This window comes from Mustela erminea, chromosome 5 (genome assembly GCF_009829155.1).
Source record: "Mustela erminea isolate mMusErm1 chromosome 5, mMusErm1.Pri, whole genome shotgun sequence".
NCBI classification, from domain to species: domain Eukaryota; kingdom Metazoa; phylum Chordata; class Mammalia; order Carnivora; family Mustelidae; genus Mustela; species Mustela erminea.
Window position 1 is genome coordinate 62,946,923 of NC_045618.1, and position 24,383 is coordinate 62,971,305.

The 24,383-nt window shown below is 37.1% G+C and overlaps 1 protein-coding gene across 4 annotated transcripts in view; it reads right to left on the bottom strand.

Annotated features, from left to right (window-relative positions):
• Positions 1-807: 807 nt before the first annotated feature.
• The window catches only part of TMEM87A (transmembrane protein 87A), a 44,453-nt gene continuing 20,877 nt past the window's right edge, over positions 808-24,383 (bottom strand). Inside the window, exons 8-20 of one of the 4 annotated variants that reach the window (XM_032343432.1) lie at positions 22,289-22,350; positions 21,331-21,514; positions 20,204-20,303; positions 17,869-17,962; positions 16,143-16,211; positions 14,310-14,418; positions 13,286-13,344; positions 12,436-12,539; positions 8,055-8,128; positions 7,580-7,641; positions 6,703-6,755; positions 5,882-5,912; positions 808-2,922 (exon numbers count right to left, since the gene is read on the bottom strand). In XM_032343432.1, the coding sequence (XP_032199323.1) occupies positions 2,881-2,922; positions 5,882-5,912; positions 6,703-6,755; positions 7,580-7,641; positions 8,055-8,128; positions 12,436-12,539; positions 13,286-13,344; positions 14,310-14,418; positions 16,143-16,211; positions 17,869-17,962; positions 20,204-20,303; positions 21,331-21,514; positions 22,289-22,350 (1,043 nt within the window). In that variant the 3' untranslated portion in view covers positions 808-2,880. Of the gene's footprint in view, positions 2,923-5,881; positions 5,913-6,702; positions 6,759-7,579; positions 7,642-8,054; positions 8,129-12,435; positions 12,540-13,285; positions 13,345-14,309; positions 14,419-16,142; positions 16,212-16,824; positions 16,897-17,868; positions 17,963-20,203; positions 20,304-21,330; positions 21,515-22,288; positions 22,351-24,383 lie in introns of all 4 variants that reach the window. The other 3 variants (XM_032343431.1, XM_032343429.1, XM_032343430.1) reach the window with 3 other exon arrangements.

Here is a 24,383-nt window from a genome sequence, read left to right on the forward strand (position 1 = left end):
AGTGAGTCCATGCACTTTAAAATTTGGAAAACCACTGCAATAATGATGTAACCCCCCCCAACCCCAACACACCCCCCTAACCCCCCCACCCCCGGCCAAACATCCACAGGAAATAGGAGGTAGGTCATAAAAGTAAGCATTTGGGTCTAAAGCAAAAATGTAAATGAAAAAAGGGGTGAGTCTATAAGTTAAAAAAAAAAAAAAAAAAGAACGCCTGGGTGAGTCAAGTCAGTTGAGTCTGCCTTCAGCTCAGGTTATGATCCTGAGATCTTGGGGTCCTGGGATCCAATACCACACCTGTATCCAGCTCCTTGCTCAGCAGGGTGCCCGCTTCTGCCTTTGCCAGCTGTTCTCCCTGCTTGTGCTCCTTTCTTCATCTCTCTCTCTCTGACATAAAGTCTTTAAAAAAGTAAATAAATAGGTACTTGGGTGGCTCAGTCGTTGAGCATCTGCCTTCCGCTCTGGTGTGATTCCAGGGTCCTGGGATCGAGCCCCACACTGGGCTCCCTGCTTGGCTGGAAGCCTGCCTTCCCCTCTCCCTCTCCCCTTGTTTGTGTTCCCTCTATCACTGTTTTTCTCTCTGGCAAATAAAATCTTTAAAATAAATAAATAAACAAAATAAAATAGCCTCAGGTACCTGGGTGGCTAGGTTGAGCAACTGCCCTCAGCTCAGGTCATGATCCCGGAGTTCCAGGATCAATTCCTGCATTGGGCTCTGCTCAGTGGGGTGTCTGCTTTTCCCTCTGTCCCTCCCCTCCCTCTCGTGCTCTCTCTCTCACAAATAAATAAATAAAATATATATTTTTTAAATGGACTTGGTCAGTTTATTTATTCCACCCCCCCTTCATCTTTATACAATGGCAGTTTCTTCACTTGTAAATTAGGATAGTTGTCCCATCTTTACCAAATGTTCTTTCTGATAATCCAGTGAAATATTTTCAAGGTGTTAATACTAACACAAAAATTGCTAAATAAATCAAGTGTTATGGCTGATTTTCACCACGTAAAATAAACACCTCGCAAATATAGAATTGCCAGCTGCTGTACTGGAAGAAGGCCTAATACCTAATAGTTTCAGGCCCAAGGACTAAGAACTAAATAGATCTATGTGATACTATAACTTACTTCTGAACCAGTTTTAAGAAATGATACACTGTATCTAATCACAGTGACATGACCCATTAAGAGAAAGCAGAGAGAATTATCAAGTCTACATAATTTACTTTACACTCCTGCTTAACACAGTGATTTTTCCCCTAGTCTTAAGTCAACATCTAACCACCATCAAAAAATATTTGACCAACCATCTTGCTGCATTATAACTACTTTTCACTTGCTAAGTTTCAGTATGGAAGAAGAGAAGCACACAGTAGTACCACTAGCCTTTTGCTAGTGGGTTAACCTGAGAATACAGTCAGCCCTTCATATTGTTCCTTAGAGATACTGCCTAGGTGATTTTTTTCTTTTTTAAATAACCATAGCAAACAGCTATAGAAAGATTTTAAAACACTTTCACTATTGTATGAGTTAGTGAAGACTGTGGTCATGTGGTCACTGGTTTCACAATTAGATGATGTAGAACAAAAACCATGAAGGGAAAATTCCCACAAGAGTTTAGGAAGAAGGGTCTTTAGAGGCAAATCTGGGAAAAAAATGAGGAAGATATATTAATTTTGTTAAAATTTTTTTATATTAAAAAGTGGCATGAACTTTTTATGTAGAACAAAAATCTCGGGAAGGCAAAATTGGACAAAACCATTAAAACAGAAAAATAGTGCTTCAAATGAATCCCATCACCTTGTGATGTCTCTTATAAAGTCTCTAAACCAACACCAGGTGTAAGAACAGTCAATCCTAAAGAATGAGCAGCAGTCCAGGGCTTCCACACTACTTCATGCAGGAAAAACTGTTTCAGTTAAGCCAGAAGGACCTGTTTCCTTTGTATTAGCTCCGCTTAAGCACTACAGTTCCTTGAGCAGCGCGCTCACTCACAAGCACTTAGATGGAGTGCCTCTTTGCATCTAGTGCAACACCCAGTGAATAGCATGAAGGCAAACAAAGCATTGCCTAGGATTCCACAATGCTGCTGCCCTTGGAGGCTTACAAAACAGTAGTTAAAAGTTCTGGAGTGTGCACCACATTGCCAGCAATGGGATGTGTCACAAAAGCAGATGTCAAGAGTTAAGCTAATATTTCTCTCTAAAGTACATCTGAAATAGAAAAATCTTTAATATACACCATTTGTAAACAAAATTGCACTTGATTTTTTTTAAATGATCTGAATCATACTGTAACAGGTTTCTCTCTTGCGTGCTCTTCTTTTTGTTTTAAATCACCAAAAGAACCATGGCTCCAGAAGTCAGACTCTTTTTGTCTCCAAACCACCTCTGCGAGATATAACCTTGGCTTCTCAGGAAATGGAAAAATAATTAACAATTTCCCCCATCACCTATGTAACTCCCTAAATAAATAAAAATTATAGGCAGTTGCTCCTGGAGATTACATATTATGGCGTTGATGTCACAGTTCTTTAGAAGATGTTAAACTTTTTAGTTTGATAGATTAAACAATTGAAACATTATAGAAGGCTCAGGAACAACACACGTAAGTTGCATAAACATCCATGTCAGGGTATGGGAAGGAAAGGGGCATCAATGTTGTAAATAAAACACTTGTAGATCTTTCTCATCCTATGAACTTGTTTTCAGTAAGATGTTCTCCTTGTTCTGACACCTCTCACCAGCTCCAATGCACAAAGGTCAAGGAACAGATCAGGTTTCACTGCTTCCTTTAATTCCATGGAGGAGTGTAGAAGATTAACACAGAAGCTGATCTCTTCCCAGATACTGCCATCTTCAACTGCACATCTTCCCATTTTTTTTACTCCATTTTGGACCTTTCAAAGTGTGTAATCATTCGTTCCTAAGGTAAAAAAGAAGTTTTTTTCTAAGCATTTTAAATGGGTCTACATTCCAAATGTCTTCTACAAAGATCACACACACACACACACACACACACACACACACACACACACACATTTCTGACAAGTACTTCTGTGTCCATTAACTAGATAGAAATAGTTCCTAACTGGGGCGCCTGGGTGGATCAGCTGGATAAGCACCTGACTTAATTTCGGCTCAGGTCCTGATCTCAGGTCTGTGAGATCAAGCACTGCTTCACTTCAGGCTCCGCACTGAGTGTGGAGCCTGCTTAGGATTCTCTTTCTTGTCACCCCAACCCACTTGCACTCTCTCTGAAAAAAAAAAAAAAAAAAAAAAAAAAAAGACAGACAGACAGAAATGGTCCTAACTATGAAGATTTTGAAACATATAGATGTCCAGGCCCCACCCAAGATTAACTGAATCAAAATCTCTAAGTTTCTGGACATTAAACCACAGATTAAAAGGAACTATGTAGTTCTGAGTCAAAGAAAAGAAAGAAATAAACATCTACTTCAGATTAAACTTTAATGAAAATGGGTACCTCCCTGATTCAAGAATGTAACTTGAAGAAAAAGTCAAGGATGTGGACAAAGATTAGGCCAGAAACATTTCTACTGCAAAACTCAAAATTTTAACAAAATTGAAAGAATTAAATGTCCAAAAATATAGGACTGCATAAACAAAATTATGGTATACGCTTATAAGGAAATATTACATATTCATTTGTTTAAAAAAGCTCTAGAGATCTGTTGTACAACACTGTGCATTAATTAACACTTTGCACTTGAGAATAATTAACGGTAGATTTTATGTATTTTCCCATAATTTTTTTTTTAAAAACATGTTAAGGGGCATCTTGGGTGGCTCAGTCTGTTGAGCATCCAATTCTTGGTTTGGGCTCAGTCATGATCTCAGGGTCATGAGACTAACCCCCACGTCAGGCTCTGCACTCAGTGGGGAATATGCTGGAAATTCTCTCTCTCCCTTGGCGCCCCCTCCCAATTCATGCTCTTTCTAAAAACAAGTAAATCTAAAAAAAATTAAAAATAAAAAGCATGTTAAAAAATTATGTCCGATTAGAAACAGTATGGGGGTCCCTGGGTAGTTCAGTCCATTAAGCATCTGCCTTCAGATCAAGTCATGATCCAGAGTCTTGGAATTGAGCCCCATGTTGGGTTCCTTACTCAGTGGAGGAGTCTGCTTCTCTCTCTCCCTCTGTCCCTCCCCACCCCCATGTTCATGAGCATGTTTGCTCTCACTCTCAAATAAATACAATCTTAAAAAAAAAATAGTATTTATAGTATGCCATTTCAATTAAGAAAATTAATTTACTACCATTAAATTTTTTTATATAATTTTTTACCTTAGAGTTAATATTTTTCATTTTTGTTTTGCTTCATTTGCTAAAAGCACATATCACATATCACATATACTGAACTTAGAACTGTAAATTTTTTTCAAAATAATCAATTATATCAGCTAATCTATCCTTTTCACTTTTTTTCTTAGAACTACTCCTCCTGAAGCTCTCTGGTCTTCTCCATTGTGGACTGGATGCCCTCCAAGACTATTGCCCAGCTATTACTCTCAGAGTTTCTTACATCATCTTGGGAGTTTATCCTTGCCTCTCTGTTGGGCCCTTTATTCACTGGATCCCAAATCTTTTTCTTTTTAGTTCTCTCATTTTGTAAAGTACATTTTCTACTACTTTTCTGAGAAAGCACATGTAGGATATTAATTTATTTCCTGCATGTCTAAAATCATCTTTAATTTGCCCTCATAACAACAGTTTAGTTGAATATACAATTCTACATTGAAAATAATTCTCCTCACAATTCAAAGACATGGTTCTCCTATGTTCTAGCTTCCAAAGCTGAGGCTGAAGAGTCTGATGCTATTTTGATTCCCAGTCCTTTAAAATTTGTTTCTCTTATAGTTAAGTTCTACTCAGTTCTTGAAAGGTTTACACACAAGGAAATATGAACAGATGGGTGAAGTCACTATCACCAAAAAAACTAAAATAAACCTGTATTGCCATGAATGGCCCAACAGGGTTTTACATAGTCAACCTTCTCTGCCTGAAAATACAGCAGTGGCTGAGAGCTAGTTACAGGGAAGCCCTGAGGACAACTATTCGCAGAAGCCTTCAAGAGAGAGATTTGGGGGGCACCTGGGTGGCTCAGTGGGTTGAGCCGCTGCCTTCGGCTTGGGTCATGATCTCAGGGTCCCGGGATCGAGTCCCGCATTGGGCTCTCTGCTCAGCAGGGAGCCTGCTTCCTCCTCTCTCTCTGCCTCTCTGCCTACTTGTGATCTCTGTCTGTCAAATAAGTAAATAAAATCTTTAAAAAAAAAAAAAGAGAGAGAGAGATTTGGGAAACTGGAGAATACATCACAGAATGCAAAGTGTTACAAAGAAAGATAAGTTTAATTCTGCATGATAGAGTTCTCAGTTATTTCAATATACAAAACTGCTACGGAATTTGATATTGTGTGCTACATCACATAGCAGGTCAGTGGGAAATGAACAAATCATTTTTCAGCAGTCAATCCACAACAATGAGTTAGAAATCAGGCAGATGCTTTCAAAGGGCTTTCTAAAATTAAGAAAATCTAGAATAACCTAATATTCAGAATGAAAGACATGTCCTTCAATGAAGGACATGAAAGACAAGTCTAACCATGTAACCTACGAAAGGAAATAGGGGATAGAAAGAAAGCTCTTCCTAGGGGAAAAAAAAGAAGGTGTACAGAAAGAAAACATTCTTGAATATGTGGGTTCTCCTCTTAGTATCTTAGTATTTCTATTCTCATCCTTTTCACTATATCAACTATAGTTCTTCAGGGCATTACTGAGTCAAATAAAATTTCCCTGAACAAAGGACCTATGATTCCCTATTAAATCATCAGACCCAAAGTTTATGCACATGGTAATTACCAACCTCATCGGAATCCAGAAGGGCTGGAAGTGCTCTGCAGAGAGAAAAACACCAAAATGAACAATGTAAAGTCATAAATAGTTCATAAAGGAAAGTAGATTATGAATGCAATTTAAAGCCTTTTTTGTAATTATCTAAGATCTGCATATTAATGGCCATTTCAGGGGAATAAAAGCAAATATAAAAACAGAAGGTTACTGGAAATGTACAGAAAACAAACAGGTTCTGTGCTGTGACAGAGCCAATGTTTAATTAAAAATAATCATGGGGGCACTTGGGTAGCTCAGTCATTAAGCATCTGCCTTGGGCTCAGGTCATGATCCCAGGGTCCTGGGATCAAGCCCTGCATTGGGCTCCAGCCCTGCATCGGGCTCCCAGCTCAGTGGGAAGCCTGCTTCTCCCTTTTCCACTCCCCCTGCTTGTGTTCCCTCTCTCACCGTCTCTCTCTCTCTGTCAAATAAATAAATAAAATCTTTAAAAAAAGAGATTAAAATTAATTTAATTTAATTAATTAAAATTAATTAAAAAAATAAAAATATAGTTATGGGAAAGAACTAAAAAATTCCAAAGAACTATCCCAGTGATTTTAGGAAGATGGATAACTAAAACTTTCTAAGCAGAAATGTCATCTGAACAAACAATTCTAATTACTTTTGGTTGTATATCATTTGTAATTTTTATTGAACATCTTTTAAACATTTTTAATATTCCTTAATTTAAATAATTTAATCTATAAGCATTCTCATTAGGATGTTCTTGAGCTCAATTAAATAATAAAAGCAATACTGAAATATGATTCTCATGGTAATGATTCAAAAACTTACACATCTGTCACAGAAGAAGGAACATTCTCCTCTACCCACTTCAAATCATCTTCCTGCTGGGAACATACGAATATCAGTTGTTACTAAAATGCTCCAAATAATACGTCCCAAGTAAGGATCTATAGAGGTCTCAAAATTCTTAAATTTAATCTTTTGGACATTCTTAAGGAGTATATTCATAACAAATGGCACTGCTAATAATTTTAAAAACTATATAATCCAATACTTTAAAAAACCATGTAAGGGAAATATAAAATGATGTTTTTAAATGCTTTCCTCTCAATGGTCTAATACCTAAGAGTTTGCCTCATGTAAGTTTTGCTCCTTAAGCGTGAGATTAAACTCTAAAGCCCTTAATGTAGACTGCATGTACTATTTTAAAACAAAACAGAACAAAAAAACTGCTGAATGAAAAAAATCTTGATCTTTACTACAAGAAACACCTTAGGTTATTAAAAGGGCTATAACTTCCACTAATGAAAACAACTAAATAGAACCATCAGACTAAGGACGCTTGCCTGGGTGGTTCAGTTGGTTAAGCATCTACCTTTGGCTCAGGTCATGATCCCAGATCCTGGGATAGAGTCCCACATTGGGCTCCTTGCTCAGCAGGGAGCAATGCTTCTCCCTCTGCTTATATATGCACTCTCTAACAGATAAATAAAATCTTTAAAAAAAAAAAAAAAAAAGAGCCATCAGACTAGTCTGGAACCTTTTCAGGACTTAGTAGCAAACCATCTAGTTAAAGATTACTAGGTCTTAGAATCACTTGCTGTTTTTATAAATGTAAATGTATTATATATGAAAAGATCTTTTTATAAAGCAAGCTTAAAGCACAGATTTAAAAAATCATTAAGGCCTGTATATAACTACTTACTGCTTTGTTTACTTTACTATTTCCATTTGGTTCTTGTTTAGTACTTCTCATTTTCATTCCTTCTGTAAAGCAAAAACAAAGTAGATGGGGTAAAGTATATTAGAAGACCACCAATGATTTCAAACATGAATTTAGAATGTTAAGTTTACTCAAACTGAATTATATAACAATGTTTCTCCATCTTTATGCTAGGAAGTTCAAATCCAGATTTTTAGCTCCTCCAGTAAGCAAACTGGACATTTAATGTACAACTGTTTACTGAATTTACCACAGCTTCACTTGAAAATTTATACCCTTATTTTTGCTGTCTCCTAATTTACCACAGGCCAAACTGAGACACAAGTGTAAAACGGGTGTAAAATAATAATATATCCAGTATCCTGATTTGGATACTCACAAACCATTATACTTGCTCTACTCTATTTCTAAAAACCAGAAAATAATATTTAAAGCACAAATAAAATTTTATCATTACCAAAGCTTTCTTTTAGCATAGGTTCTTTTTGTTCATCCTCTTCCTCTTCCTCAGACAACGGTGAAAAGGCAAACCTGACCAAAAATAGAACAGAAGGAAAAAACTTAGAAAACTACAAAAAATGGTCCACTAACTAGATTTTATAGGTTTTACTACTGAAACTGCAATGAGTCATTCATAAAATTATTTCAGTGAAAACGAAGTAACTCTTCCCCTTCAGAAAGCTCTTGATTGCCTATACGAGCAAGAGAAGCAGGACAGCATCACACTGATGAGTGCAGGCTCAGCCACGTACTACTTATGACTTGATACAAGTTATTTATTCTCTGTGCCTCAGTATTCTCATCTGAAAATGGGGATAATGAAACATCACTCACAGAGGTGTTCTGAAAAAAGTAAACATTTCAAAAAATGCTTAGAATAATACCTCACACATAGTAAGCATTTATAAGCATATATAATCAAACAGACGGAAGTAAATTCTCATGTGCTTTAAAAATCTCAGCCTTTGAATCTGGGGTAAAGAGACAGAAGACCTGACCTTATATGTACCAGGTGATTTAAAAATCTGTTTCCCAGTGGGGAGCTGAGAAGATGAAGGCCTCATCTTACCTTTCCAACTTTGAAGAGATTCAGCAAAGCAGCTGCCAGACAGACAATTCTGTTTTTTGTTAATTTTTATTTATTTGAGAGAGAGAAAGCAGGGGGAGGGGCAGAGGGAGAGAAACTTTCAAGCAGACGCCCCGCTGAGCATGAAGCCCAACACAACAGGGCTCAATCCCATAGTCCTGAGATCATAACCTAGGCCAAAACCAAGAGTCAGGACACTCAGCTGACAGCCACCCGGGTGCCCCCAGATAGGTAATTCTTACAAAGCATTAGCTTTGAACTCACTCTGTACTCACTGTTGCCTGTTATTTTCATTCTACCTTGTTTGTAAAACTCCCTTTCATCAACTTAAAAAGCAACAACAACAAAAAGCCCCCACCTCTTTAAAAGTTAGGAATATGGCACCTGGGTGGCTCAGTTGGTTAAGCACCTGTCTTTGGCTCAGGTCATCCCAGAGTCCTGGGATCAAGTCCCACATCAGGCTCTCTGCTCAACCGGGAGCCTGCTTCCTCCTCGCTCTCTGCTTGCCTCTCTGCCTACTTGTCTGTCAAATAAATAAATAAAATATTTTAAAAAAAAAGAGAGAGAGAGAGAACTGAGAAAACAATGTAGGAGGGTTGATGGGTATGATAAATATATAAAAATCAATAGCATTCAAAGGGTCCTGGCTGACTCAGCCTATAGAGCATGTGACTCTTGATCCCAGGGTCATGAGTTCAAACCCTAATCAGGTATGGGGCTACTTAAATTTTAAAAACAAAGGGGCGCCTGGGTGGCTCAGTGGGTTAAACTCTGCCTTCGGCTCAGGTCATGAACCCAGTGTCCTGGGATCGAGTCCCTCATCCGGCTCTCTGCTCAGTGGGGAGCCTGCTTCCCTTCCTCTCTCTCTGCGTACCTCTCTGCCTACTTGTGATTTCTGTCAAATAAATAAATAAAATCTTTTAAATAAATAAATAAATTTTTAAAAAAAATTCAATTAACATTCCTACATTTTTGCCAAAGCTACATGTATTATTTTAAAAGGGTGTATCCAGGGGCACCTGGGTGGCTCAGTGGGTTAAAGCCTCTGCCTTCGGCTGAGGTCATGATCCCAGGGTCCTGGGATCAAGCCCCACATCGGGCTCTCTGCTCAGCAGGGAGCCTGCTTCCCCTTTTCTATCTCTGCCTGCCTCTCTGCCTGCTTGTGATCTCTGTCAAATAAATAAATAAAAATCTTAAAAAAAAAAAAAAAAAGGGGGGGTGCATCCAGGGATGCCTGAGTGGCTCAACTGGTTATTTAGCTCAGGTCATGATCCCAGAGTCCTGGGATGGAGCCCGCACCTGGCTCCTTGCTCCTCTGCTTCTTCCTCTGCCTACTCTACCTGCTCTGCCTGCCACTCTCCCTGCTTTGGGCTCTCTGACAAATAAATAAAATCTTAAAGGAAAAAAAAAAGGTGGGGTGGGGCGCCTGGGTGGCTCAGTGGGTTAAGCCTCTGCCTTCGGCTCAAGTCATGATCCCAGGGTCCTGGGATCGAGCCCCACATGGGGGGGGTGGTCTCTACTCAGCAGGGAGCCTGCTTCTCCCTCTCTCTCTTCCTGCATCTCTGACTAATTCTGCCTACTTGCCTATTTCTCTATCAAATAAATAAAAAATCTTTTAAAAAAATATTTCAATAAAAGTTATGACTAAAGCACAAGACTAAAATTGGTAGAGCAGTAACATATTCAAGGATGAAAAAATATATATAAATTCCCTAATTAACCTATTAATTAAATTCCAATTAAAATCAATAAAGGTTTTCCTAGAATTAAACAAACAAGCTAAACATTTCATTAAAGAGCAAAGATCCAGTAACAATGCGTATTTTTTTAAAAAGAACACTAAGGGGAGGGCACATACCAAGACATAACAGTAAACAGTAAGGCAGTGTACTACTAACAGTAAGATAGTGTACTACTGATTCAGGATCAGAGGGACAGAAAAAATCAGAGAACCCACAGTCAAACAATTCTTGATGAATGAAAGTTCAACTGTGAAGTTTTGAAAAAAATTATAATTTCAGAATTCACCTCAAGCCAGGAAAGTTTCTTAAACAAGACATAAAATACATAATACATGAAGAAAAAAAAAAAACCGACAAATTGACTCCATACTTTCAAGATTTTCTATAGCCAAGAATACCATTAAAATGTTCAAAAACAATCAACAACGAGAAGTAAATATCTGGAATGCTTAGAACAAAATATTGGTATCTGAAATATATAAGGAATTCCTACAAATCAATACAAACTGATCAATAAGCTGATTTAAAAAAACTCAAAATATAAAAAGCTGATTGTCAGGTGAACTAAATGACCATAAACACATAAAAGCCATAAAAAGTAATTCAGCCTTAAATGTAACATTTAAAAAATAACAGTGAATATGGGCGCCTGGGTGGCTCAGTGGGTTAGGCCGCTGCCTTCGGCTCAGGTCACGATCTCAGGGTCCTGGGATCGAGTCCCGCATCGGGCTCTCTGCTCAGCAGGGAGCCTGCTTCCCTTCCTCTCTCTCTGCCTGCCTCTCTGCCTACTTGTGATCTCTCTCTGTCAAATAAAAAAAATTAAAAAAATAAAAAATAACAGTGAATATTCTCATCTGCCAGATCTGCAAAAACTGAGTAACAGGAATATAGGAGGGAAGAGGAGAGAGCTCCTCTGGTACAATTATCGGTACATACACAATTTGTTTCAGATTTTATTTAATGCACTCTGACTTTAATACTTTGAAAATTACAAATGTGCATACCCTTCACCCCAACAGTCCCAAGCCTACTCTATTTTTTAACTTTTTTTAAAAAAAACACAAACATATGTATACTAAAAAGACACACTAAGGGTGCCTGAGTGGCTCAGTCATTAGGTATCTGCCTTCGGCTCAGGTCATGATCCTGGGGTCCTGGGATCCAGCCCTGCACTGGGCTCCCTGCTCAGCAGTAACCCTTTTGCTCCCTCTCCCACTCCCCTTGCTTGTGTTCCCTCTCTCATTGTCTCTCTGTCAAATAAATAAATAAAATCTTTTAAAAAAATAAAAATAAATGAATAAAAAGAGAGGCTATTTTCATGGGGTAAAAAGATATTACTTATTGTCTAAGTCTTTTATTGGTATGTCTGATTATAAAATTAGCCATTCAGTTATGCCACCTCATCCTTTTCCTTCTTTGCCGATATGGTTGGGTAATATAAGCTCTTAACTGTCTAAACACAAAAGGGAGGGCATGCCAAAGACATGAATATACACAGAATAAAGACAGTCAATTCCTAAATAATTGAGATTTGCCAATAGCTTAACAAAGCAAATTCACATATATATTTTTAATTCCAAAGTCTGTCATTTAAGTTTTCATTTTACCCTACTGTTACAAAGTGATCTGGGTTACTGGCTATAAAAATTATTCTTTCCTTCCTGAGGCTAGACAGGTGAGACTTTCATTACAAGTATCCCTATCTATCTACTCTTATTTACTCATATATTATCAGATGTCAGAATTGAAAAATACCTCATACGAATTGGTTCAATTCCCTCCCATTATACGAAGAGGGCCCAGGGAAGTGGAAAGGGGCACCATGACAAAAATCACAATGCAAATAGGAGAGCTGGGCAGGAACCCAGGAACCCATTCACTGGATTCCAGACCCAGTGAATACTCTTTATACTTTGACAAGGCCCTGACACTGTCACCTATTCAATCACCCCTAAATAGATGACAAGGCCATTCAGTGGTTAGCAATATAAATAAGAAGTGTCAAGAACCTCTGGTTATTTGCAGATGGTCGCCAGAGAACCATGATGACGAAGAGGATCATAGAGAACAGCAACCGCCAGATGGCATCATCCACCCAAAGCTCCCGCCAATCCTACCAAAAGGGGGAGAAGTACATTTTTATACATAATCTTAACTCTTCACAAAGCCCTTGGCATAGAACAAGAATCAGTTATTTATTCATTCAAATTACATTTACTAGGAGCCTGCTATGTGCTAGGCAGTGTGCTAAGTGTTGGGAATAAAAAATGAATGAACACAGTTTCTTCCCTGGTAGTGTTTTATTGTTGCTCAAGAAAAGGCACCAACTGAATGGAGCACTTCATTAAGACTTCATTATAGCTCTGAGAATATTTAGGAAAAGGTTTTTATACAAGGTAAGAGAAAGTAACATTGTGCTTTTTTTTAAGAGTTTCATTTTTATTTATTTTTAACAGCTTAGCTCTAGCTTCCTAAGAAATGTTACTGGCCAGTCAATGCTCAATTCTTAAGTACATGGCTTCTGCTCAGATTAGCATTATTCATAAACACTTAACGTTTAGGACTCTGCTAATAATTTTTAGTTAAGGCCAAAACTGGGTTATAAAAAACTGTGATATCATTTATAATGTTCTCTCCCACTACTGGGATACAGAGTCAGTCCTTTCTCCCCCAAAAATCCACAAAACAAACCTACCATACCAAAGTACTGTGATAATACAAAATATTTTTAGGAGGAGGAAAGCATTCTAACCCTTAGAATGGAGATCTAGCCCTAATCTCTTAAACTTTACCATGATCATTAACACCACTGTGTATTTTTAAAAACACTATTCATAAATGCATGTGTTTACAACTCACCGACTGACAAGTCACTATCCTGAACTTCATGGTTGTCCAGATGATAAACACAATAGATGCTAACAGGAAATGAAAAACCTGGTCAGAATACGAATGTTAGTTTTTATTCTCAAACGTTCTCTGATTCTCATCAAGTGGAATCTCACACATCCCTAACTCCCAATATATCACAATTATTTTCTCTCACTTATTGTAACACATTTATTCAACACAAATTTACTTAACAACTGCTATAAGCAAACTGTACAATGTGTACCCTTGTCAACACTTTCTATACTTAAAGAATAGTTTTACTTATTATCGCACTACTTTAGTAACCCTCAGAAGTGGGAAAGAAGATATGAGAAACATGGCTTTTTCCAGCATTATCAATAATGATTGCTTTCCCTTTCCTCTTTCGTATAACATTAATTTTTCTTTGCCTGGTCAGATGGAAAAAGGTTGATAAAATGACTGTAAAACAAATAGAATTATTGGTTCCAATCATAGGCCAGACCTCTCTATTCCTGATACACAAGTTAAAAAAGGCAGGCAAATTACCCTTATGTGGGCTATAGTCTATCCTAATGTATGTGCATAACATATATGTTATGCATGTTTAATGACATATATAAAGGCAATACAACAGCAATGTACACTGATCTAAAATCTATATAAAATTTTTTATTTCAATAAAACCAAATAAGCAAATATTAATGTCTTCTAAAAGAAATCTAAATGCTACATGACACTAATGCTAATTTGCCTCAAAAAAAGAAGAAAGTCTCAGAAAAAGAATGGAGACAGGAGAGGGAGAGTTAAAATTATATGTAATTGATTTTCAGCTATTAAAATAAGTGGTTGTCAAACTTTTTAGAACCAAAGACCCTTTCGAGAATTCGACAATAGTGAAAGACCCCTTCCCTATGTGAAACACACAAAACTTTCCATGTAATTTTAGAAAGCCCATCCACGGCCTCTCAGGTTAAGAATCTTAGTTCTAAAGGAAATGCATTTAAATAGCAGGAAGCAAGTACTGACTTACCTGCCACTGCCAAGATAAGCGTGTTGGTAAAATGTCGGTACAAAGAGAGTTTTACAATGTTCCTCCGAAGTTTTAACAGCTTCATTGTTTGAGTCAAGCTAATAAATATGTGTTTGCAGGTCAAGGAAATCAACATTCAGAAAAAAACAGTAAGCTAGTAAATTAACCCTTACATTTCTTTAAGGATCTTGGGTCATAATGACAGAGCCATGGATCCCAGGCCTTACAGCTCTTCCTCTCAACTTTATAAACACTCCAACCCCACCATTAGTTAGAAAGTCTTCATTTTCAATGAGACTTAAAGAGAAGACAGAACCTGGATAAAATGAGAATGCAAAAGATAAGAAAAAAGAAGAGAAGAAAAATATAAAGGAGAAATAAAGGTAGTAAACTTTCTAGAGAAACAAAGAAAAAGAAGCAAATGGAAGAAAAATGAAATAAAAATTAGTAAGAGGCAAAGCAACAGGAGTTATCATCATCTTTTTTCTTGCGAGGTAATGGTGCCCTAGCTAATCCAGTCTAGAGTCTTACACTCATGTCTACAACCTCCCAGAGTTCTTCACTCAGTCCCCTCGCGTCATGCTAAGCAACTTGCCATCATGAACTATAATGAATTACCATACGATTACAACTGGCTGAGAACCACAGGCAGGCTCAAGAGCAACAACTCTCTATTTTCAAGTCATTATCTCAAGTATAAGTTGCTGCACAAAGATAGAGGAGAGCTAATGACTACTATAGGCAATTATCTGCTCTTATGTTCAACTTTCAAAATGAGGAGAAGATATGAAAGCAAGTGAGCTGAAGCTCACACCTGCCTTCTTTCAACAGAGCCCTCGCAGCTACCTAATTATCAGGTCATCTTCTTGTATGGTCTCGTCCCTCTCCTTTCCTCTCAATATGCATAGTAGAGGTTCACAAAGATACTGACCTAGAAAAGCTTTGGCCATTTGGATGCAGGACATTTCAATTTCAAATATTTTTGATATATGAAAATCCCCTCAAATTCACAAAATTACAATTTTATTTATACTCAGCCTTTCATAATAGTCACAGTCCATCAGGACAATAATATTGCCCAACTGTACATAGGACCAAATGACATTAAAAAAACAAAATAAATTTTTAAAAATCCCCAAAAGATAAAACTCCAAAACCCTGAATCCTTCCTCCAACAGGCCAAGTCCCTAATAAACAAATGTTTATTCTTGAAAAGCAGGAAGACAAGATTATTCAAATAGAAGCTTGTTTGTTACCTGCTGGTTGACTTTTCCTGTAAATGAAGCAAGATTTATTTCAAAGAGTGACATCTTCAAATAATCCCAAGTCAGTTTCTGAATGAGGGTATAAAACACTTACTACGTTAAGGGTAAAATCTGCTAAATCTACTTAGAATTTTAAGAGAGTCAAACAACCTCATACAGTTCCTGAAACCATATTTTAAGAATCAAAATATTTACATAATTTTCAAAGCATTTACTAATTGGCAAAGCTGAAAGAAAGAGCAGGACCACAGCAGCCAGAGATTCTAACACAAAGTGAGATACACAAGTAAATCCAAAATCGAAGTGAAATGCTCATTTAAAGAAAAGGCCAAAAGCTTTTTATCTTGTTCTCAGGCTGCAGTCACCAACTCTTGATGAAATTTTTTAAAATTAAAAACAAAATAACTGCTTACCTGAGCCCCCAGGTTGTTAGACTGAAAATACCCTATTCCCCAAAGTAAGGAGTGATCAACGAAACTGGCAAAAACCATTTGCAGAAAGATCAATGGAAACCCAACTCCGAGGGGAGAAAATGGACCGCCATCAAACAAGCCAATGAGAAGGATATCCACCAGCACAAGGCAGTGTCTAGGAAAGCCAAGGGGATAAAGGCCAAGGAAGCAAGATCAGTCTGGGCCTGCAGACAAAGAAAAAAAGGTGGTGAAAAAAGATGTCTAGAGAGCACAGCGAAGAAACCAGAAAATGACTCCGCATTTACATAATCATCTAGAATGATTTTGCATTTGAACTGAAAGAAAATAAGGAATAATACTTTTTACCTATATCATTCTCCTTTTCTGACAATCACACAGAATACACAGCTATAAGCATTTCATACAAACTGTTCATCACCATCTCAATACAATAAGACGTGCTACTAACTAATACAAGGCAACCACCATAGAGCTCCTAGCGTGCTAAGTAAGGTCCATGTTAAGAAGTGACCACACTGAAAAGCTTTGGTGTTACAAGCCCCAATCCCATCATATCATCTCCCATCACTGTGATTTTTGGCTACAAGTCTAAAAAGACCCTTCTCATATTTCAAAGTACTGCAGCATTAATACATAGTTATAATTTCCAGAGCTGTAATACAATGTAATTCTACAAATAAGAGCACATCCCAAAATAAGATGTAAGGCAAGTATCTGTCCCCGAAACTATGCCACTTGTTTCATGAGTTTATATATATAAGGTGCTATTTATATAACCCTGATTACCCAGACATCAGGGCATTACTGAAAGGATATCCATAAAATAATACAGGCATCAATTGCTGAGAGGGCCAGGTTTACTATCAGAGCCAATGAGTAAGAAAAATACTACAGCAGCAGAAAGAAAATGAAATTGACAGAGGGTTAGAGTTGCTAAAAGTTGAAGGAGATTACATACAGGACAGTGTGATGTGAAAAACAGTATGTATCCATAAAATGTTTTATTTAAGGAGTAATTTATTACAAAACTTATTGAGCTCACTAAGTCAAGTTTACAGCATTTACCACCTTGAATCTAATGGGTTATTGCTGACAGTGATTTTTAAATAAATAACTACTAGAATGCCCAGTAGTTATTAATCCAGCTGGAATGACCATTCACATTAATCCAACTCTGACAAAATTTATCATTTATATTTAGTGCTTTGGCTTTCCTTCCTGACAAAGGGCATGATTTTATAATTCTCAAGAATAAAGTGAAACAATTAGTTGCATTTTAGAAAAGCCTCTGAAACTCAAGTACTAATTAAGCAAAGAGCACTATCACTTTAAAACAAAAAAGAGAGGGTGCCTGGAGGGGCGGTCAGCTGAACATCTGACTCTTGGTTTGGACTCAGATCCTCATCTCAGCGTCATGAGATGGAGCCCCTCATCAGGCTCCAAACTCCTTGGAGTCTGCATGGGATTCTCTCTCCCTCTTCCCCTGCCCCTCCTCAACAAGCATGCACACATGCTATCTCTATCAAATAAATAAATCTTTTAAAAAAGTGTATTATTAAGCAAGATTATAATCTTTGCCACTTATACAAGAATGAGGGCCCACTGTCTGGGAGGAGGCAATGAGTAAGTAGCAATTTGTGGACAGGTGGGAAAGCATTCATTCCTAGTCACTCATTAAACTTATGAAGTTCTAACAGATTAAAAAGAAAATTCGAATTATATATACATTTTGAAAATCAGAGTTACAAATGATTTAGAAGAAATAGTAAAGAAGTCCACAGACTTTTCCAATTCACCCTCTCAGGACAAAAACAATGTTATTTGAACTGATCATAAATACTTAGATTAAGCAGTACTGACCCCAGTAACTCTGAGGACGCCTTCCATGCCAGAGAACAAAAGATAGAGGGCTCCTGCTACCACAACTTTGTGAAGAGTGACTCCAAGGCGAGGCCTAAACAGGAAGCAAAGAAAGAGCTGAGCATCAATGCCACAAACTCCAAAATAAGTTAAAAGCAATCACTTAATTAAAATACTGGTCAATAACTTAACAGAGGTAAGTCAGACATACTTAATCTACATAAGAAAAAAAAAACTCCGAAGAACTTATGGTCTTAAACCAAGTTAATAACTACTAGAACTTTAGATCTGGTCCCTGGTTACTGTATCAAAAAAACAAAAAAACTAAAACTCATTTTATTATAGAGACCTCTGAAACACTCAACAGTATAATGAATCCCTCTATGTCCAACATCCAGTCCCAATAACCACTAAGTTATAGTCAATTGTGCCTCATGCAAACCCCATCCACTTCCTATCCTCCCATATTATCTTCAAGCAAATCCTAGATAGTGTATCTTTAACTTGTATATATTTCAGCATGTTTTTAACCAACAAGGACTTTTTAAATACATTAGCACAATAACATTATCAAATCTAAAAGTTTTGATATAAGCAAACATCCTATTGCAACCCATTAGATAAACTGTACATTTGTAAGCTCAGAATCCAACAAAATATGAAGTCTTTCAAGCAGCTTATGCTTCAAGATGCCATTCAATCAGAATCTGCATTCTGATTGATAACAAGATCTCCAAGTGATTCATTACTGCAGTCAGTTTGAGATGCATTGCCTTAAATCATGTCTACCTAAGTCTAAGTAATATTTGTCCTTGTATTTTTTTATTATATGCTAGCAAAGGTCCATATAGGCAAGGATTTTTCTCCCCACTGTTGTATTTTTGAAACCTAGGCCCTGGCATATAGGAGGCCCTCATAATTGTTAAATGAATTAAATAATTTTTAAAAATGAAACTCACCCCATTTCCCTAACCCCACTGAAAACAAATCTCCCTCCAATGAGTAAGTTTAAAGAGTTAAAACCCATTTCTTCAATCCCACTTAAAGCAAGACTCCTTGAAATAACTCTCTATACCCGGCTAGTTCCAATTTCTCTGCTCCTATTCTCTCTTGAACTCACTCCAGTAAAGCTTTTATCCTAGCACTTCCCTAAACCATCTTATTAAGGTCACTTGTGTCTTCCATGTAGTTCAACCCAATGGCCATCATTTAACCCTCCTGACACAATCGCTCCTCCATGAAACTCTTCAGGTTTGCCTCTCACCACAATAAACCTTCTCAAATTCCTCTAATTCTGTTTCACCTCACTGAATTCTAAATAACTGAAAATGTTCAAGGGCTCTGTCCTTTGATCTCGTCTATATACAATTACTTCCTCAGTGACTACATTCCATTCTCATGGTTTTAGATAAACATATTTATCCTGATGACTCCCAAATTCATATCTCTACCCCACTCTCTCTTCTTTATTTCCCCATTTGGTTACCTAACTGAACTCCTAATTTTGCCTCTACTCCAAACTTATTTCACCTAAGATTCTCCTTAACTTATAAATTCCATCCTTTCATTGCTCAGACCAAAATAGTTGGCATCATCCTTGATTCTTCTTCTCATTCACATCACACAGTTGATCTACCAGAAAATTCCATTGGCTCTACCTTCAAAATATATACAGAATCTGACCACATCTTAGCATCTCTTCCTCTAGGTATACATATGGTCCCCCACACCACCTTTAGATCTCTGTGTAAATGTCACTAAGTGAAGCCTTCCTTGGCAACCCTATTTACAACTATAACCTTCACTTCTTGCCTAGCACTCTCTACACCCTTCCCCTGCTTTATCTGCTCCATAGCACTTACCACTGACATATTAGATATTTACTTACTTATCTGTATCTTTGTCCCCTCCCTCCACAAATGTAAACTCCAAGTCTTTTGTTTACTTGCTGTGTCCTCAGCACCTAGAGTAATATCTAGTATACAGAAGGCACTCAATAAAATTTTTGAAAAATAAATTATTTTCAGACATTTTTTCAGACCGAGTGACAGTCTCATAAAAAAATTGATTTCAAAAATATTTTGGAAGATTAAAATTCACTCTAAGTTCACCCTAAAAATTTGATGTTTTAACATCATTCACTACATTGCTGATTTTCCTACAAATGCTCGAGTTCTCAGAAGTGAAATGAAACACTTAACATTTTTTAGATACCTGTCTTATTGCAAACTATTTCTTATATCAATTCTTTCAGAATTACAACAGGAACCTACAATACTGTTTCAATTTAATCAGTGTTTTAATATGTTCTTCCATATAAAAAGTCCATACTTACTTAACTATGCCATACCCCAGGCTGACTATAATGACCAGGGTTCGAGCCAGCGAGCGTTTAACTGCTGAAAGCAGCTCTGCAAGGATCAGGGCACCTTGGACTACAAGAAAGAAACAAAGAAAGAAAGAAAGAAAGAGGGCTATAATCTAGGTTTGGGAAAAGGCGTGACTCTAGAACCAGAATGTGGATCTAGATAACTAATGCTCTTCAGAATAAGCATTGGGATTAGTCCTGTTCAAAGAAAATACCTCTCCTGCAATTCTTCTAAGTACACAAGCTGATTTCACTTACCTTGCTCATGTGAATAGCAGTCTGGGTATGCTTGAATTACCTTCCCTCCCTAACCCCACTTCACTAAAACCTCAGCAGAATACCTCACCTACACAGACAGTTTACAACACCTACAGAACTTTTCTCCCATTTTTAAAAACTGGGGAATACAGATTGAAAAAATACATATACACTGAAAAGCACAAAACACAAACACACACAGAGTTTTCAAATTATTTTCACATCTACTACTTTCAAGCCTTTTCAAAGATAGGGAAAGCTCTAATTAGTAATCTTACAATAATCATCATTCATAATCAAATGGTCTAATGAAGAGAGAACCAAAGCTATCACAAAAAACTTCAGCAAAATAATTCATTAGCTGTTTACTTCAGTGAACCATAAACACCCTCCCATTTTCTTGGTATTACTGTGCTTAACCAATTCTTAGAGGTACTTCTCCCTCATATTTTAAAATCTCTGAAATCAAAGTAGGTCAATGGCATCTTACTATTAAGTTGGCAGTATTTATTTCTCTCCTTAGATGGATAATATAATAATGGTACCTTAAAAATCAATGGCAATTGAGATGCAGCGATGGTGATAATCTTATCCAAAATGGCCACTGCTGCTGTAACTTGTGTGAATCTATTTCAGCACAATTCACTCTTAAATCACTGAACCCATAAATTACGAGATTAAAAACAAAAGTTACAATCATAGTGATTATGCTTAAGTTATTCTAATAATTAAGAAACCGAAAAGTTAAACCCACTTAACAACTGCTGACATGAGGAAAACTCACGTCTTACCTGCCAATCACTCACAAGACAGGCGAACACTCTTTGGTTACATACCTGATTCGCCTTTATATCGGATGTTCTGAAATTCTGCATAAAAAACAGCTTTCTCGAGCATTCCCAGGAAGATGACAGCACCAATCCAAAACTGGATTCTCAGGAGATCTCTCCAATAGCAGGCAGACCATGCCAGCCACAGAACACCAAACAGGACATATACAATACACATCACCATGAAAAACTGTCATCCAAATGGGTAAGAAATAAAAAGGAGGATTAGGGCCAAGAGCCAATTTAGAATACACAGTCCTAAACTATATAAAAAATATATATATTCTACCTCCTACTTTAAGAGTAATTATTTCATTTCTTTGAAGTTCAATACTAACACAAAAAAATCATCTCCTCTTGCACAGAGAGAAACTACCTAAGGACCTATCATCAAGAGTAACTGTTCTTCTGCATTTAAAGTGTCTTTTCAGCTCACAATCTAAAAGTACATAAATAAGGAGAACACTAAGGAGCAAAGAAGACATGGCAGGGTGAAGATACATCTAAAGGCAATGAAACACAATGTGGGAAAACTATGAAAGGGAAAAGAAGAAATGAACAAAGGAAATCTGAAAACAGTGAGGCTATTCCAATAGACACAAACACACACGATGAAGTGTCATCATTTATTTAGTTACTTTAAATGCAATCAGAAACTACAGGAAGGTAAGAAGTGCCCCACTTTGAATTCTAGACAGAATATGAGATCTGAAATTATCTTTGAGGTACTTTCAAATTCTGAAATTCCACAAGTCATCAACTCTTCATTCTACAGATGAGAGGAGGCAGAGTCATCTACTGACACTCTCAAGGTCATATTTTAGTAAGAAGTACAAAACTACAAAGCAGTGTTTTCTGAACCGTTCAGGAACAATTCTTGAAAGAAGAATATTGACACAAAACATGAACAATCTTTCAACTTAAACTTATGTAATGTTAAGGTTAAGAATATAAGTTCACTTACAATCATCAAAGGATATTCTTCAAGCGTGAGGTATTCATAGGGGCCCTTCACTTCAACAGTCACTGCCAAAAACACAGTCCTCGAAATTAATGTTAAGGATGCAGAAATTAAACAAAAACATTGCATAAGATTTGTCTGGTGAAATTAATGAAAATTCCAATGGGTTATTTACTTTTAACCATTTCAATTCTGGTGAATATTATATTTATAGAGCACTCTGAAATTCCTGAGGTGTTCTCATGATTCATGCTGTGTCCCAGACAGGCCTCCATACTCCTGCTCCCGACAGTATATTAAGTGGAAAAGTCCTTCGCTCCCAGACACACATCCTGGAAAGACTAGATTTAAGTTGGGGCAGATTTAAGTTGGGGCACCTGGGTGGCTCAGTGGGTTAAAGCCTCTACCTTCAACTCAGGTCATGATCTCAGGGTCCTGGGATTGAGCCCTGAATCGGGCTCTCTGCTCATTGGGGAGCCTGCTTCCCCCCTCTCTGCCTGCCTCTCTGCCTACTTGTGATCTCCCTCTCTGTGTGTCAAATAAATTTTTTAAAATCTTAAAAAAAAAAAAAAAAAAAGACTAGATTTAAGTTATTTCTTCCATAAACCCCAACTGGAACAACAGCCCGGCTCCTCTAAATTCCAAACGTATTTCATATGTACTTTTCCTTACAATACATCAATGATGTGCTTTGAAAAGTATAGGATTTCATTCCTTCATTCTGCTATTCTCTTTGTCTTCTATCTAACCTTACCTATATTCTCCTATTTATTACTTTTTTTACCTACATCAATTTTATGGGACTTTGCTACATTAATGTTTAATTCTCATTAAATACTTAATAACAACAACAAACTGGTTAATTTTTACAAAGTATTTAATAAGAATCTGAAAGACAGATCTGCCTTACTGAAGCAAAACTACGACTTTTAAAATTGTGATTGATAAAACTATCTTAGGTCTGACTGATAAATACTTAAGTGAGAAGTGTTAGTCTGTGATGACAGACAAACAATTGCCTAGTCAACAAAAATTTCCTAGTTTTTACCAAGCAAAAGGAACATGCAATTATTTAAAAGTAAACCAAAAAAAGAAAGTAAACGCAATCCAACATTCATATGAACAAAAGGAGCACCCTTTTGATTTTATGATTTTAGCAATCATAAAAATTTTAAGCACGTTGGTTATTAAACCTACACCTTCTTAATTTAATAAATAGGAAACAAAATAATTAGTAAATATTTATTGTATCCTTTGTTTACTCTACGCCAAGGGTCAGCAAAATACAGCACATGGGCAAATGTAGTCACCCACTTTTTATAGTTTCACTGGGAAACAGCCACATCCATTCACTTACATATGATCTATGGTTGCAAATTCACACAACAATGGCAGAGCTGGGTGGCTGTAGTAGAGAGAACATTTACTATCTGGCTCTTTAAGAAAATTTGGCTATATTTTTCCACAAATACCCTGTGAGAAAGAATCTAGAAGATGAAGCAAAAGAAGAAATGGCTAGTTCTCAGGGACTGCTGACATTCAGGGGTATGACCACAGAATTCTCCCAGAAGGAGTGGGGATGCCTGAACCACACTCAGTGGCAACTATACAGGGAAGTGAGGTTAGAAAACTATGGAAACCCCCTCTTCTTGGGTCTCACTGTGTCAAAGCCAGACCTGATCATGTTTTTGAATCGAGAGAAGCAGTCTGGGATGTGAAAAGGAAGGAGACAGGAGCCTTCCATCCAGAAGGATATCTACTATCCAAGATTATCAAGTTCTTAGATTTCTCTAGGGATTCTGCTTCAGCTTGTGATGGTCCACAGTGAGGGCCAGGAGACTCTCCTTGGAGTGGGAGAGCCTACATAATCTGAAAGCTTCTTTGCTGCTGTGAGGACCCTGGGGAAATCTCCCTATTTCTGAGAAACTCTATGCTAAGCACTTCGTAAATTCTGTTTTTCATCATGGGAGAAGTAGGTCAGGGCAGTTGCATGCACACTGGGATTTTGTGCAGAAATTCCTGGAACACTGGAGACAGATTTCTAACATTTTCTGGTTTATGTTTTCCAATGTCATGGAGGCTTAACTGTAATCTTATA